Here is an 18,893-nt window from a genome sequence, read left to right on the forward strand (position 1 = left end):
AGAACCCGATGGGCTTCGAAAGTGTTTCGCGCACACACTCTCACTCATGCGCGAACGGACGAGTTAGGGGCTGTTCACACCGAACGTGTTTTTGCGTGCGTCTGTTGTTTTCCCCTTGTTTTCCTATGTAAAGACATGCTGGAGTAACGTCTTTGACTGTTGCCCCGTGTCTCGCTGTTTCTTCAGCGTCTTGCGCAGGACCACATTTTAAACACCAGTCAAGTAAACATTTTCAAAAAACTCATGTCGAGACACCTGCGCTCCATTTCATTCATTGCACTGCGTCTAGATTGTTTTTAGCGCATGTGTCACAAAGATTCAACGTTCTGAACAACTTCAGGCTATAAAGAGGGGACTGTTGTATTGTTTCATATTATCACAGATGGTTCTACACCAAGCAAAGTTTCAGCGCATAAACGGTCAATACTTTTTTCCCGTTCTGCTCTAGTGTACAGAGGGGCTGCCGTGCCTTGTTAAAACTGTATATGTTTGCAGGTTTCAATATTGTTACGAATGTTGCCTATACGCTTACATAAAATATACTGCAACTGTACTTTCTAGGAGAAGAAATTAAAAAGACAGTGAGCGATTTTGGGTTCGGGCTTATAATCTGACAGTATCATTCGGGCTGGGTAGGGTTTCATTTTAAGGCCCGTGTAGACCTCTATTGTCTATTGTCTATTAACAGTATGTGCAAAATTTACAGTACGATTTCACCCACTTTTTTGGAACCTATTTGAATAATATTTTATTATATTATTAATAATATTATAATTGTGGGTTCCTTTCAAATTATTATAAGTAATTATTAAGATATAAAATGTAAGTATTATAATTTTGAGGATTAGATTTGTTTTATATAATAGTAATATATTTCTATAGTATTTACTTCACCTTCACTCTGAGCTTTCATTTTGGCAGACTTGGAGCCTTTATTTTGGCGGAAAGGGCAGTTTTTATTTAACGGTTTACATTTTTCCTCATTTTAAATCTGGTTAAACGCTGTCATCTAATTTTCTGTGATACTGACAGATTGCGGTAGCTAGCCATTCAAACAGAGCGGGGAACAACGCTCTTTCTCTCCAACTTATAGCACGAAAAAAACATGAATGAACCTCTGAGGGTATGTTGAAAGATACGGTACAACTTAGTGAAATGTGTCTTCTCAGAACTCACGGGATCAGTGCATATGTACACTGAATGTACACGTGAAAACCGTGCGCCCACTCTATTCTCTGCTATCTGCGAGGCGTGAAAGGTTTTCCTTCGTAAGGTTTTCATTCAACCTTATGGCACAAGGAGGGAAATGTTCAAACAAAAAAAAATGTATACCTCAAGTATTGTAGTTTAAGACTTTTTAATACTTTTTAATGGCCTTATTTTTCACCAAATGTTAATGACCCGCAGATACCCTGTCATCTCTGAAGGACCTGCAGAGTGTTCTTCACACTTCCCAGGATGGATTAGTGATAAGTTTATCATGTACAATGTTAATTAAGGTTTCTTGCACCAAAGTCAGTTTCATTTTACACAACCATTTTTCTGAACCTTAAACAGGCTGCTTTTGTTAGTGTACCATTAAGACTTCTAAAAATGACCTCTTTAATGATTGGTCAACCAGGCCGTTCCAAGCCCATGAATGTTAGAGGCCAACTATATGCTAGTGTACTCCTAAACATAAAAACTTTTACCACATTTGCATTTGAAGTAGTCTTTCTCTGCTGTGAAAACAGACCAAAATTATTGATGACTCATGCTGCACCACACACATTTTTGTCAAATTAAAAACTCCCTTTAACTGACCAGCAACAGCAAATCCCAGTTCATGGCTGTGACATAACTAAAGCCTACTGGCTATTTATAAAAAAGGGGAGAGTAGCCCTTCAATATGTTTAACCCAAACTTCCTGTTTCAATAGGAAATACGCAACCTAGTCTCAAAGAATCACTGTACTATACTTACATTTTTGCAAAACGATTTTTACGTGGCTCCTTGTATGCATCAAGGCACTTTCCTGGTGAAATAAACAGCAAAGGTGCTACAACAAAAATGACTTTTTTTTCCCCTTATCACAAATGAGGAGTAAAACTGCAGATTATCAGTTCATAAACACGTTTTGCCCTGTTCCTCACATAATGCTATCTTAAGGCAACAAAAAACTTTTACTATAGTGCATGACTTGTAAGTAGGGATGTGCAGAATGACTAATTTCACTGACATTTAAACTTAAATTTTGGAATCGACTTGTCTAAAAAGTAAGAAACCCTCAGAAAACAGTCAAAAAACATTGTGTGTTCATGCAACCCATTTAAAACTCTTATTCTATTCCAACAACAGCCAAATTCGACACCAAATTCTGCTGAAAAGGGGCATTTATCTGCAACATGCTTGCCTTGCATTATGATCATTGTACATTAAATATAGAACATGGCACGCATTCACTGAATCAACGTTAGCGAATACAGGCATATTTATTGAAAACAATTGAATGAATAGTGCAGGACCAATAGAACAATCCTAATAGCCTGTTCTAAAGATAATTCACCAAAAGTTCTTTTGATTGAGGGAACAAATTAAAGGACATTGTTGAAAATAATTATCAGGTAAGCCAAATCTACAAGAGAGAAAAATGTGCATATTTCATGACATGCATTAGCCTATGATCTAATATGACAGCTGTTCGATTAAGAACATTAACCAATAACAGTTCCAATGTAAACAAAAGGAAAAAAAAAAAGAAAAAAGCTAGGATAGACAAAAAAAAGGGGCCTGTGAGAAATGTACAATAAGCCTAATGTTTTGTTCTAAACATTACGTGCACACATAATGAAAGATAGTTAAAGCAGTTAAGTCGGCACGTTGTTGAAAATAGCCTTCTTGATCAGCATGGTAAAAATAATTTGCATACCTAGCCTAAAATATACCTTTTTTAGGCTACTAACTTAGAGCATTAATTTTTTATGAGCAAAATTAGCATGTCAACATGGTCCGTTGAAAGACCTGTGTCACCTGAGGCGATTATCCTGCACTTGAAAAAGGATTTAAAAAAGAATGTGAAAACCTCCATAGCAAATTGCAAGCCAGCGTTTTGGAAATCCTCTTCCCGCACCATCACCGCACCATCACCATCCCCGAATTTATTTCCATAGTTTCTTTACTCACCTTTGAGAGAAAATGTTTCTGTGTGTGCCATGAGTGAGAGAGGGAAGAAGCACACGCAGCCTTGGGTGAAATTAAACTTTGCATACATCTGCTCCAGATATCCTAATTGTATTATTAACTCTATTTAAAAAGGAACATTAACATGACAGTAATTTAAGAGCAGCCTTTCTAAAAATATAAATCTCAACATAAATGTGTAAAAATGTTGAACAGTTTAATGGAGAAAAATATTGATTGACTAGTTATTCCAGCATCGACTAGCAGCATCAGAACCGTTTAGTCGACTTGTCGACTAGTCTCGAAAATCCCTACTTGTAAGGCGATACATTTTAACATTTCCATTGCTTAACCAACTACATTTGCAAGCTTATTCAAATTGAAGTTGCACGGTAGTTCAATTGAATGGGACCAGGGTACGAGTCCAGAAGAGCACGCAAGTCGAGTGAGAGAAGTGTCATAGAAGCACCACAAAATAAGGTGGTTACTTCAGCAATTGTGTTTTTCATGTCACACTTTGCTTTTTATGATTCTAACCGTTAGGTTTAGGTTAAAGAGGTAGGTTTTGTTGAACTCAAAACTCAATTAGGGCAGCAACTAACGATTATTTTGATAATCGATTAATCTTCGATTATTTCTTAAATTTATCAGATTAAAAAAAAAACGTAATTTTATTTCCTGTATTTTATTAAAGTGTGATTTAAAAAAACAGAAATGACAAAGGGCGTAAGGATTTGGTTCGAATTCAGTACTGAATTCAAGATTCTATACTCTCAGATATATATGCTTGCACACTATCACTGATTACATACATTTTAAGTATTTTAAATTAATATTGTATGTTTTAAATTATAATTGATACTGATAACATGTTTCCAAAACATTCTTTTCAGAAATCATTATCAGGATGACCATCAAATATCAGGACCCTTAGCATTATTATACATTATATTCAGCATTATATACTGTACATTTTAATATAGTACAAACATCTGTAAACGCAGTGCTGATTCACTTTCATGCTGAAAAGTCGCATATTGTTTTACATGCGCTTGCATGACGAGAAGAAACCATCTAAAACACTTCAAACCCAGCACAATTTTGACCTCTGAGACTTCTGAAATCGAAGTATGATGTTGCACGGTTACTAAACTGCAAAGCACAGTTTCAAAATGATGGCGCTCCCTTTTTCCATTGCCATTGGTTTGATGGATGTGGATGCGCTCACTCGTTTAACGGAGACTCGCTGGTGGTAAACAGTTTGGCAAAATGGAAATACGCACCTGATTTTTAATTAATAACACTTATACATTATAAAACATAGAAAATAACAGTAAAATGTAAGTTATGCACTGGAGAGAAACAACTCTTTATCTCATCAATCACTCTGTCAACGTACCTTATGCAGCAACCGGTCTGCATTAAACTCTATGCTTATTATGGTCTTCTTTCAAGTGTTTATAAAGTGCTCGTGTGCTGGACAACTCATGTTTTTTCCTTCAACTTGTCTCCATCTTGCAAATGCATTTTTCACTCCTGTAAACTGACGTCATTGATGGAGCTTCACCATGTTCGCTGCACATATTCAAATAATCGATAATGAAATTTATGTCGATGATTTTCTTTAGCGATAATTATCAGTTTTATTGCTTAGTTGTTGCAGCACTACACTCGATAGATCAATAACCTTAAAAACATCATCTGTTTGGGAAAAAATGCACCATGCGTCACTTTTAGCTCCACACAGTGGACTTTTCACCTCGGAACTGCTGTGATACATGCAAGGAACCACGTAATATCACTTTAAGAAAATGTCACCACAATTTTCATAAAATTAGGCTGGAAATACATCAACACAGGACTGAAAAAATGCACTTGTCAAGCGATTTCATGGGATCTTTTAGATTTCAACATTTTGCTTCCATACCTGTAACACTTTTATATGTAAATCACTACTTTTATGATAGGCTAACCTCCATGAACCGGCATAGTTCACACTGTCATTCATCAGATTGGGCCAAAATGCTGAATGCAGAATAGATGTTGATACTGTATATAAGCATGGGCAGTAATATGTTTATGTGCTTATAGCTCATGACATCAAAATGCAATGATTTCAGAATGACTTTTTTTTTCAGTTGAGTTTCAATAAATTGCATAAGGTGTACTGGAGAAGGTAAAAAAAAAACAAAAAACAGGCAATAAAACTAACTGGGGGCCATAAATCTTGTCTTCTTTCATCCAGAGCCTCCCATCTTCTCTCCTCTCTGCCTGTAGAGCGTTCCAGACACTTGCCAGGGTGGATTAGTGGCGAGTTGGCGGTCAGGGTTGAAATGCGATGGCATATTAACCGCAGCATTTTTGATTGAGGGAAACAGTATGATGTTAGACTGAATAAACAGGAGTATATTACTGCACCGAACTCTTTTCCGTTCATAATCATGCTCCCCTCATCCCTCGATGACTCTAGCAGAGCTGAAGGAAATGGAGTTGATCTCCACCAAGTTAGACGCCATTCGAAACACATGGAATTGAAGCTATTTCAGCATCAAAAGGAGGGTTGCAAGGAAAATAGCAGCTTGAAAATGACTGCGCTAAATTTAATGTGGCTCGATCTAGCTCAATTTTTCAGTCTCCTTCAGTCATGCAAAAGGTGTGTTGATGGTGCTGGAAGCCTGACGTTTGGGAGATAAATCGCTCTGAGGTGTTTAAAATAAAATACCTATGTGCCCACTGCCCACACATACATGGGCAAAGACTATGCGTGGGTTGCATCAATAAGGATTAATCTTAAATTTAGATATAAAAAAGGTTTATCTAAAAATTCTGTTGTACCAAACTTTAAACCTTGTTTAAAAATAATTCAAACAATTTTTAAGTTTAATTCTGTTGCTCAGCTAAGGATTAACTTTAAACTTGCAGCGGTTTAAATAAAAAACAGACATACAATTAAACATGAATAATTGGGTAAGCGAACAGTGGATGTACCGTCAACACTCTGAGATACGTACATTTATTATATTGTTTTTGTTTATTATTGGCTGAAATCCTGGGCCGTCGTCCTCGATGCTTGCTTTCAATTCTGGAGTGCGAGTACGATGGCTCACCTCGGTGGCGATCCGATTACCCACTTCCCCATCCTGTACATGCGGGGACACCTTTCTGCATGTACGGGACTGAGATGGGTCTCTTGTTAATTCTGCATTTAACGAGAGCGGTTACAAGCAACTGGTGATCATTATTGCTCCCCTCCTCTCTCATGCTCACTTCAGTCAGCAGCCGAGACCCGTGCCACTTGTGTCTTGTTTCATACTGTCTGTCCTTTCTTAAATTATGCTGCCATATTTTAAGGCTTGTGACATTGTACACATTACTGCAACATTTTCTCTACCTGCTTGATCGGCCCTGTGTACTAACGATCTACAGCTATGTTCAGAATCCATCACTGTGGAAAAATGTATTGCAGGTCAAGGTTTTAGTCAGGTTAAAATTATTTGTACTGACACAGTATGTACTGTTCACGCCCCACCGAAAACTAACCACATTATAACGATCACGAGGAGGTTACCCCATGTGACTCTACCCTCCCTAGCAACCGGGCCAATTTGGTTGCTTAGGAGACCTGGCTGGAGTCACTCAGCACACCCTGGGATTCGAACTAGCGAACTCCAGGGGTGGTAGCCAGAGTCTTTACCACTGAGATACCCAGGCCCCCTCTGCTCTGGTTTTGTTAAACAAGCACCATTTAAGCACAATAAACAACTTTCATGGTATATACAGTATAGCACTTAAAGTTGAAAAGAGCCACCCTACTCGTGGTTCACTGCCGTTATTTTAAATCCGTCATTTTGAACGTGACGTCGCCTCAGATCCTGAGGTTTTATGGGACTGTTGAGTGCCCAGTCGATCCGAACTCCAAAATCTCACTGGAAATACTAGGTCATTCGGGTATTTCTCGCTTACTGCTTCATGAATACTGAGAATTCGGACATACTACTCCATTGGTGTACTGTTTTTGTCATACTATATAGTAGGGAAGTATGGATATTCAGATGCAGCATATATCTTTGATTTGTTAAACTGTATTTTAAATTAGCAATATAAAGTCGTTTTTATCAAATATGACACACAATATTTAATGCTCCTGTTTCACTCTCTGTTCAAGCTGACGAGCCAAACAACCTATGGTATGTAATTTCCACATGTTTATGGCACTATCTAGTGGCAGTGGTGGCTCAGCGGTTAAGGCTCTGGGTTACTGATTAGAAGGTCAGGGGTTCAAGCCCCAGCACTGCCAAGATGCCACTGTTGGGCTCTTGAGCAAGGCCCTTGACCCTATCTGCTCCAGGGGCGCCGTATCATGGCTGACCCTGCACTCTGACCCCAGCCTAGCTGGGATATGTGAAAAAGAAGAATTTCACTGTATATGTGCAAAATGTATAATGTGTGATAAATAAAGAAAATTATTATTAATTATTATTTGTGAAAAAGTGGTTTCAATGTTTATATCGATCTATTTAAAATGGCAGCAGACTTGTGTGAAAAGTGACTCTTATGTTGGGTTAAATGACAGCTTATTTAAAAAAGTAAAAGTGACAGTAATGATTATATTGTTACTGATATTTTAAAATGAGTATTTGCTGAATATAAGCAACTTGTGTTTGGTAAAAATTTGAACATTATTTTACTGAAAACCCCCCTTAGAAATACATGTATCAAATATGATACAACAGGCTTTTGAGGCATATCTCTCAATCCATTCCATTCCATTCATGCCCACCGCCACAAAAAAATAAAATAAAAAATAAATAAAAAATCACAGAGCTGTGAAAATTCCGACATATACATTTTATAAGATATATTTAAAGTGTAAACTAATATTTCCATGTATTTTCATATATGAAGCCTGCTCTGTCATTATAAAATCTCATTATTTTACAAGCTATTATGATGTCATCTTACCAAGTCAAGTTCCTGAGACCCAGTATAATAAGTTTGACAATTTCCCTTTTTTAAATGTCTATATAGTGTTTGGTTCATAAAATACATGTGATAAAAGATGTTTATTGAAAAAAATATTTTATTAATATTGTATTTGATGTGCTGAATTGAACTATGACACATTTCAATCCATATTTATAGACCAAGGAGAGGAAGTTGTCATGGCCAAACTCTAAATCATTTTGTATCTCTGAAAAGCACAGGGTGTCCTCTGATAATACACCAAGATTTACCACTGTAGCATGTATGGGCTAAGACACACTTAAATAAAAATATCCTATGCAAAATGCAATTGTTGGGCCTCAGGAGGATTATGAAATTTAAAGCCTAATGTATCAAATAAGATTTCTTTTATAGTGTTTTTAATGGTACTAAAAACAGTTTAATGTAAAATTAGAATTTTTTTGACAAGAATTTCATATGTCAGGCTTTACTGTGTTAAGTGGTGCAACATAACTCAATTAAAAATAAAACTTGGATCAACAAACCCTGGATTAGCAACAAAATCTGCTTAATTTATTTCTTGTTGGTAAAACTCAACCTATATGTATTAAAAGAGAAGTTTACCCAAAAATGAAAATGCATTCATCATTTACTCATTATCATGTCATTTTTAAACCAGTATGACTTTCTTCATACTTTCTAGAACACTTTTTTTTTTTTTCATAATTGTACTGATAATTTTTACAGAGCATTCAAGCTTTAAAAAGGACATAAAAGCACCATAAAAATCATAAAAGTGGTCCATATGACTTTGTGTCATTCAAATTTCGACTTTCAATTCCTTTGTGTAAAGAAACAAGGTGAAATTTAAGTTGTAATTCACTTGAAAACTTGAAAACCAAATCAGCCTGATTTGTGAACAAATCATATAGACCAGACTGGTGAACTGAATCAAGTGATTAGTTGAAAAGATCCAACTTAAAAGAATGACTCTACTTGTCTAATGAACTCTTATAAACATGGCAAAGAGAGCTAGGGCTGATATAAAAACAAATAGTGAATAATGAATTTCTTTTTTATCTTTACACAAAGTTGTCATGTGGCTTCACAAGACTTGAAATACAATACATATTAATACTTTTATGGTGTGTTTGAGTCCTTGTTGAAGTTTGAAATCCTCAGTCCCCATTCATTCAAACCTCAGTCCTCATTCAGTAAACAACCAGTACAATGCCTCAAAATCTCTCGTTATGTGTTCTAGGGAAAACAGTAAGTCTTACAGGTTTAGAACAACATAAGAGTGAGCAAATAATGACAGAAGTTACATTTTGGTGATAAACTAATCCTTTAAGTATGTACACCTTCCTTTGAGTTAAAGGAATCACATTCTACACTTTTATAGATTTTATTTTCCCATTGAAATCCACTTATAATGTTAATAAAGGTTTCTTCAAGGTTCCAAATAGTAATTGAATGTTAACACAAAGTAATTTAACACCAAAAGGTCATTTATATTTATGCTACCATTTTCCATCGTCTCTTAGAAGTGAGTTTGGGATGGGATCGGTTTGTATGGCCAATGGAAAATGGGGGGAGTTTTTAGAATCTTTTTTAAACAGTTATTAAGCATAACAACTATATACTACGTATATATTTAAGCTCATGTGTGTAATTGCTGCGCCACAAGCATCACCGAACAGAACTGAAAAAATAAACATTGTTTCCAAACAGACTTCCGTATACACCCCTGCCATCATACTTTATCAAGAAGAAGCTGGCTGCTACTAGTCCGGGTGTCTTAAAGATGCATGCGTAGAGTGTGTTGTCATTCCTGGCTGTTCGGTACATTTTTAATTGCGTGTGAGCTCTGACAGTCATGTGCATGTATCAAATCACTCTTCCTGTGCTGTGCAAACTCGGCATGGATTTTATTAGCTGTACTTTAGATCCCCCCAGCTAATACTACACAGGAGCTTCTGCAGCCAATGAAATGTTACATGCAGCCTGCAAGTGTCTGCACATGTTCCTCAGCCCACATATTAAAACAATCCTCAAAGGCACAAGTGCCGCCAAGCATCGTCCTGGTTGCCAGGATCATCTGCTTCTAATGATTAACAGGGCAACTGTCTCTCCACCCATTAAAAATAAAGACAATTCACTTTGACATCAGTGTAGTGTCATGGTGTCAACTGTCCAGTGTCAAGGCTACTAGGTCAACAAGGTGAGGTCTGAAAACAAAGGGTGTGTTTGTGTAATGTATGTATCTGGATAAACGGGCTCAAAATCACAACTGGACAGAGCTGGGTGGTATAATATTATATATCATGCAACAGTAGAAATGTGTCAACCGGTAGAGATTCTGCTACACCATTTATACCACGCTACTGTTTATCTGCACAGCTAACAGTGGGAAGGACTGTTTATGGTATTTACACGTGAAATCGACACATAAACATGGAGGAATGTAAAAACACAAAGTATGAAGTCTCAAACAAGTAAGGAAAATTATGACACTTTTTTAATGTAATAGTTCAACTGTGGTATCTGACACCAAGACAGATCCTTCAAGTCATGTAAGTTGCGAGGTTGAGCCGCTGTGGATCGGACTTGTTGGTCCAGCACATCCCATAGATACTCAATGGAACTGAGATCTGGGGAATTTGGAGGCCAGGGCAACAGCTTGAACTCTTCATCATCTTCTCCAAACATTCCTGCACAATGAGTGCAGTGTGGCAGGGCGCATTATCCTGCTGAAAGAAGCCACTGCCGTTAGGAATACTACTGCCATAAAGGGGTGTACCTGGTCTGCAACAATGACATCCACATGAATGGCCAGACCCAGGGATTCCCAACAAAACATTGCGCAGAGCATCACACTCCCTCCACCGGCTTGTCGTCTTCCATAGTGCATCCTGGTGCCATCACTTCCCCAAGTAAACGGCACACACGTACACAGCCGTCCACATGATGTAAAAGAAAATGGGACTCATCGGACCAGGCGACTTTCTTCCATTGCTCCAAGGTCCAGTTCTGATGCTCGCATGCCCATCACCATGTTGCTGATTTATGGTTTGTCCCTCCTCGATCCACTGTCGGTAGGTACTCACCACTGTTGACCACGAGCACCCCACAAGCCTTGCCATTTTAGAGATGCTCTGACCAAGTTGTCTGGCTATAACAATTTGACCCTTGTCAAAGTCGCTCAAAGGTCTTTCCTCCCTCCCATTTCTCCTGCATTTAAAATGTTGACTACGAGAACTGATTGTTCGCTTACCACCTAATCTACCCAGACCTTGACACATGGCCTTGTTAGGAGATGATCAACGTTATTTGCGTCACCTGTGAGTGGTCATAATGTTTTGGCTCATCGGCATATACAGTGTATATATATATATATATATATATATATATATATATATATATATATATATATATATATATATATTTTTTTTTTTTTTTTTTTTTACTAAAATCATTTTGAGCAATACTGGTCAAGATGGACTGAATATATTACTCCCACTGATTTGCTTTCTTTGTTTTTTTTAATAATGTGAAATTTTTATCTCCCTACTCTTTTTTTTCCTTTTTTTTCTGTTTTTATAAATTTCTTTATGTTGTCTTATGAATATGTCTCTAGAGTCTTCTGTTTCAACTGAGATACACACACTAGAGGTCTGCAACCCGACGGGACCCAAGAACACATCAGGTTTTGGGCCGGGTTCGGCTCAGTTTTTCAAGTAGGACTTCGGGTCAGGTTTGGGTTTGTATTAATGAAAAAATAAAACAGGCTTACCGAACTTGTTTCGCGCACATGCTCTCACTCACAGACACACGTTAACCAACAAGTTAGGGGCCGTTCACACTGAATGTGTTTTTGCACACATCTGTTCTGTTTTCCCATTGTTTTCCTATGTAAACACATGCTGGACTAATGTCTTTGACATTTGCACCGTGTCTCGCATTTTCTTCAGCTTCTCGCGCAGGACTGGCACATTTTAAACATCATGTCAAGTTAAAAAGAACACAACAGTGTCTAGAGTTTACTCAGAATGGTGTCAAAAACAAAAAAACATTCACTGAGCAGCAGTTCTGTGGACCGAAACGCCTTGATGATGAGAGGTCAACGGAGAATGGCCAGACTGTTTCAAGCAGACAGAAAGGCTACAGTAACTCAGATAACCACTCTGTACAAGTGTAGTGTGCAGAATAGCATCTCAGAATACACAACATGTCGAACCTTGAGGCGGATGGGCTACAACAGCAGAAGACCAAGTCAGGTTCCACTTCTGTCAGCCAAGAACAGAAAGCTGAGTCTGCAGTAGGCCTACCATCTGTGTACCTCTGAAGAAATCAAGATTCATCAGACCAGGCTATGTTTTTCCAGTCATTGACTGTCCAGTTTTGGTGAGCCTGTGCCCACTGCAGCCTCAGCTTGCAGCAAAAACTGCAGAACTGCCGCTCCCTGGATGTGTTTTTGCTTTTGGCACCATCCTGAGTAAACTCTAGACACTGTTAGGCATGGAAATCCCAAGAGATCAGCAGTTTATAGAAATACTCAAACCAGCCCGTCTGGCACCAAAAATCATGCCACGGTCAAAATCACTGAGATCACATTTTTCCCCATTCTGATGTTTGAAGTGAACATTAACTGAAGCTCCTGACCCGTATCTGATTGATTTTATGCATTGCACTGCTGCCACATAATTGGCTGACAAGATAATCGCATGAATAAATAAGTGTACAGGTGTACCTAATAAAGTGGTCGGTGAGTATAATCTGACAGTTTTTATTCATTTGTTAGGAATATTTTTCAAGTTTAATATGAAAAGAGATATGAATTTGTAAACTATTTAATTCACTAGATTATCCAAAAACAAAAAAGGTATCACCATATGTTTTATTAATATATTAACCATTGTTTCATTGCATTTCCAATAAAAATAACTATATTTTGACATAAACCATGACAGTTATATAAAATTACTCATATTGTGAATTTGGTCATACCACCCACCTCTACACAGGCTGTCACTTACTTTCAAAGGTGAGAAGGAAGACAAAGAACAGCATGAGAACAAAAGGGTTGAAAACACTACACAGACGCATCACCAATTTAAGTGTAAAATTTTGTGAGTGGGTGGAATGTTAGAGAAGAGACAGATGGGAAAAAATATTTGCTTGACTGAATTATTTGTGGCACTGCCTAATTGCATTCTATACTTCTATTGTAGTCGCAACAATCCAATGAATAATGGAACATTTCTGATCTGTGGTCAGTCCTAAAAAGGTGGCTTACCACGATTATCGTCTGTGAGCTGACATACACACTGACTCCAGAACAAAGAATCTGAGCAGCTTGTGTCCTCAGATCTGAGGTCATATGAGGAGTATGGTTTAGCTTTGACAAACTGTGAGCACCATCTAGTGTCTCAACTCTACAACAGGGCACTATTAGACAGGGCATTGTTCCTTAACACTGATCCACGGTCAAGCTGGCACAACCTCATGTTGCTTATGATGAAAACTAAAAACATTTATTTCAGTTGATTCCAGACATAAAGGATGCCAACAGGAACATGATCCAAGCTAGCGACATCTCACAGTCCAGCAAAAAAGTTTAAAAAAAAACACACTGCCACACACTCATGCTCTCACACACACACACACTCACTCCGTAAACATGGTGCTATATCGATCAACTGCTACACCACTATTTGGCCAAGGTCCATTAAGTTTGTAGAACCCAAGGGCTATTGCAAACTTACTAAAACCTTTAGGAACCAATCCCACAGGATTCTAACAGCAATTCATTGGAAATCAAACAAGACCTTATTGGTTGTACTGAAATGTTGGTAACACTTCATTTTACTGTGTCCTTGTTATACATATTACATGTACTGACTATAGTAATAACAGTAAATTATGCATAATTACAAGCAACTTACCCTAAAAAACAAACCCTAACCATATCCCTATAGTAAGTACATAGGTACATATGCAGTACTTACAGTAATCACACTGTAAAAAGGACACTGTAAAATAAAGTGTAACCAACATTTTTAAAGGATTTTCAATTTTACTTGATTATTATTGATCATTATCTTTATTGAAACTCAGGAATAGTTGTGGTCTATTTTGAGAGAAGACACTTGAGAATGTGTTGTTCAAAAGTAAGAATTACATAAAGAACAGGTTAGATTTCTTTTGATGTCCTACAAGGATATTTATCTGTCTGTTATCATAATAGTGTTATTGGGAACTGAGTTATAAAAGATCCAGGTTTTGACAGTACATTTTGAAAAATTGCTCAATTTCTCTTTTTGTGGCTTTGTGCTGTGTAGCACCCACTGTTAAATCTAATTGGTCCTCTATAAAAAAAATAAAAATATTAAACATAAAATTTTTGCTGACCGGCTGTGATTTTGTCATGTTGCACAGTAGTTTCACGTTTAGTGTATACAGACAAAATGCTTGACAAAAATATATCCTCTATTAGTGAGTTGTTTGTGATGAGAGAGAAAAAAGGGTAGCACAAAATAATATATAAAAAAATGAATAGCCAATATAACTTTCTATTGCATTGCACTGATTTCACACTAGAACGAAAATACAAATACACTCACTGAGCACTTTATTAGGTACACCTGTACACCTAATTATTCATGCAATTATCTAATCAGTCAATCATGTGGCAGCAGTGCAATGCATAAAATCAAGCAGATACGGGTCAGGAGATTCAGTTAATGTTCACATCAACCATCAGAATGGGGAAAAAATGTATCTCTGTGATTTGGACCGTGGCATGATTGTTGGCGCCAGACGGTCTGGTTTGAGTATTTCTGTAACTGCTGATCTCCTGGGATTTCCATGCACAACAGTCTCTAGAATTTACTCAGAATGGTGCCAAACAAAAAAGAAAAAGATAGAAAAACATCCAGTGAACGGCAGTTCTGCGGATGGATATGCCTTGTTGATGAGAGAGGTCAACAGAGAATGGCCAGACTGGTTCAAGTTGACAGAAAGGCTATGGTAACTCAGATAACCCCTCTGTATAATTGTAGTGAGCAGAACAGCATTTCAGAATGTACATGTCAAACCTTTAGGCGGATGGGCTACAACAGCAGAAGACCACATCGGGCACATTATTAGACCATAGTGTTCCTAATAAAGTGCTCAGTGAGTGAAAGTCAACCTGACTGACAAATCAGACTGAATCTAATACATCAGTCTGAATCATAGACTGAACCAGTCACTGAATCGGCACACTCGCTCACTGAAAAGTTGGTTTTAATGTCTAACTAGAAATGAGCCTGGAATCATTACTGTGTTATGTGTACTATGTATAAATAAAAATGTAAGCTCAATACCTCTTTTTGTTCTGTGGAAGAGCTTTGGAGTCCACGGCAAACATCTTTGACACAAAAACAATTACTGGGGCCATCTCATCAGCCGAACAATCTAGAAATGCTACAGGGGACACACACAGAAGAGACAGATTAGACTTTTTTTTTTTTTAAATATCAGTTTACTAGTTTATTGTAGTGCAATTGTGTAATTCTGACATTGAATGCAAAACAATTGGGACACGGTCAGGTTTTTTGTATGAATATAAAATCAAAATAAATTCCACACCTACGCACCATCAGACATGTCTTGAAAGCATATTACAAAATGTAAGCCTTTTGCTTTTAAAGTACGAGTTCATAGAAAGCTCAGCCTAAAGGCACACAATATTAAAGATATCCTGCTAAACTCTTTTCAGAAATGTGTAAAAGTCATCTGAAAGCTGGAAAACAAAATGCCTTCCAGTATCTTACACCACAGTCAGACACAAAAGGTTGTTTGTTAATCTCTTAAAAATAAAGGTTTTTCAAAAGGTTATTGCAGCATTTTAAAGGGATAGTTCAACCAAAAATGAAAATTTTGTAATCATTTACTCACCCTCATGCTATCCCAGATGTGTATGACTTTCCTTCATCTGCTGAACACAAACAAAATTCTTTAGATTTTCTCTGTTGGTCCTCACAATGCAAGTGAATGGTGGACAGACCATAAGGTCCATAAAGCATATAAAGGCAGCATAAAAGTAATCCATTTGATTCCAATGGTTAAATCCATGTCTTCAGAAGTGATGTAATAGGTGTGGATGAGAAACAGACCAATGTTTAAGTCCTTTTTTACTATAAAATCTCCACTTTTACTTTCACATTCTTTGCTTTTGTTTTTGGCAATTTGCATTCTTTGCACACATCACCACCTAATGGGCAGGGAGGAGAATTAATAGTAATAAAGGACTTAAATATTGATCTGTTTCTCACCCACACCTATCATATTGCTTCTGAAGTTATGGATTTAAACACTGGAGTCATATGGATTACTTTTATGCTGCCTTTACATGCTTTTAGGATCTTCAAAGTTCTGGCCACCATTCACTTGCATTGTATGGACCTAAAGAATTGAGATATTCTTCTAAAAATCCTCGTTTGTGTTCTGCAGAAGAAAGAAAGTCATACACATCTGGGATGGCATGAGAGTGAGTAAATGATGAGAGAATTTTAATTTTTGGGTGAACTATCCCTTTAAGCTCAGCAAAGAACCCTCCACTTATCAAGAACCAGATGATGCACTTGCATATCATGTTGCATTCGCGTACATTAAAATATGACGAGTCAAGGGTCACGTCAGGTTGGGTGTTAATGGCATCAAAGCAACTGGTTCTCGCACATTGGATCGACAAAGGACAAAAACAAAAAAAAAGGGAAATTACCGAGCAAAGACTGTCACGTTCATATTGCTGGAATTGCTCCTTAACAATCTATACATTAGTAGTTTTTTTTGTTTTTTTTTTTAACCTGTCAGCGACTTTGGCAACAGTACAAATCTGTTTGATATCCAACCATATATAAGCTTTTATTTTCTGAAATAATTCAAATTAATTTCCTGAATAAAGTCCTGACGGTGAAAAAAACAGGCTCCGCCTCACACGGTCTCAAATTACACTTGTATGACGCAGAAGCAGCAGTGGTGCCATCCAAGGGAAGGCTGAATGATGCTTATTTGGGTATCACTGGGTGTCAAGTGCTTCTCGACAATGCAGAGGACAGGGCATTTTCTATAAGACTTTAACCCCAGATGAGATATTAACACCCCTACACCTTTTTTTTTTTTTTTTTTTTACAAATTTACACAATTCACGTGGGACAAATTTTTCGGTTCTAGGAAGCTTCTAGTGGGCAGAAAGTGAGAGGAAGAACGGAGAGTGCCATTTTCATTAGTGAAGAGCACACACACACACACACACACACACACTCATATGGGGCTTTTCCACTGCACGGTACAGCTCAACTAGACTCGACTCTGCTCGCTTTTTGGGGGTTTTCCACTGTGGATAGTACCTGGTACCTGATACTTTTTTTAGTACCACCTCGGTCGAGGTTCCAAGCGAGCCGAGCTGATACTAAATGTGACGTCAAAAGCAGATCACTGATTGATCAGAGAGAATCGTCACTACCAGCGTCACTGGATTTGCGACACGGGACATCAACCCGCTAGTTTTAAAGTTAGCAACAGCGACAGCAATATCATTTGTTCACGTGACTTTCGAATTGTAAAAAGAAATGGCTGTGCGCAAAACCACACCGTGGTCAATAAACGAGGTGCAGACGTTCCTCTCATTAGCAATGAACGAAACGACATGAAACGAAAAAGTCTTTTAGGAAGTGTCTCTGCTGTTGGCCGCACACGGCTACCACCGGACCTACCAACAGTGTAGGGAAAAGTAAAAAAAAAAAAATTAAAAGTGACTACAGAACCATCAATGACCACAACAGCCGGAGTGGTTCAAACAGAAGAAAGTGGAAGTGGTTCGACCAAATGGACGCTATCTATGGCAATAGACCGGCGAGCAATGGGAGGGAGAGTGCCCTGGACTCGGCGTTGTTGGAGTCCACGATGGAGGATGGTACGTTTTGTTATGTTAACTCTATATTCTGCTTGAAAGCTTCACTTTATTTAGTTGACCAGCTACTGGAAAGCTTGCTTCTAAAACAACCAGGCCAATTTAACTGTTACACATGTGTAAAATCACCATGCAACAACTGCTTTATGCAGCACAATGAGCTAGTAGCTAACAGCTAGCGGTCGTGTTATCACGGCAGTAGACTATGACGATCAGCCTATAATCCCACCCATGTTGAGTCGGCACTATACTGCAGTGGAAAAGCAAGCTCAGAAAAGTAAAGCGAGCAGAGTCGAGTTGAGCCATAACGTGCAGTGGAAAAGTGCCATTATATACAGTATATACAGTGCCTTGCAAAAGTATTCAGACCCCTGACCAATTCTCTCAAATTACCGAATTACAAATGGTATACTGAAATTTCATTCTGATTGATATTTTATTTTAAAACACTGAAACTCAAAATCAGTTATTGTAAGGTGACATTGTTTTTTTGTTGGGAAATATTTTTATGAAAAATAAAAAACTGAAATATCTTGCTTGCATAAGTATTCAACCCTCACACATTAATATTTGGTCGAGTCATGTTTTGCTGCAATAACTGCTGTAAGTCTTTTGGGGTACATATGTACCAGCTTAGCACACAGTGACAAGGTTGGTTGGGTGATGCTTGTGGACTGCAATTTTCAAATAGTGCCACAGATTCTCAGTAGGATTGAGATCAGGACTTTGACTGGGCCACTGTAGGACATTTATCTTTTTGTTCTTGAGCCACTCCAATGTTGCTTTGGCCTTGTGCTTGGGATCATTGTCCTGCTGAAAGGTGAATTTCCTC

At 37.8% G+C, this 18,893-nt stretch overlaps 1 protein-coding gene across 1 annotated transcript in view; it reads right to left on the reverse strand.

The window, feature by feature from the left end:
- The window catches only part of LOC127450764 (elongation factor-like GTPase 1), a 174,864-nt gene that overhangs the window by 129,750 nt on the left and 26,221 nt on the right, over positions 1-18,893 (reverse strand). Inside the window, exon 12 of the mRNA XM_051715108.1 lies at positions 15,471-15,570. Within this exon, the coding sequence (XP_051571068.1) occupies positions 15,471-15,570 (100 nt within the window). The remainder of the gene's footprint in view (positions 1-15,470; positions 15,571-18,893) is intronic.

The sequence above is a fragment of the Myxocyprinus asiaticus genome, chromosome 2, assembly GCF_019703515.2.
Source record: "Myxocyprinus asiaticus isolate MX2 ecotype Aquarium Trade chromosome 2, UBuf_Myxa_2, whole genome shotgun sequence".
Lineage (NCBI taxonomy): Eukaryota > Metazoa > Chordata > Actinopteri > Cypriniformes > Catostomidae > Myxocyprinus > Myxocyprinus asiaticus.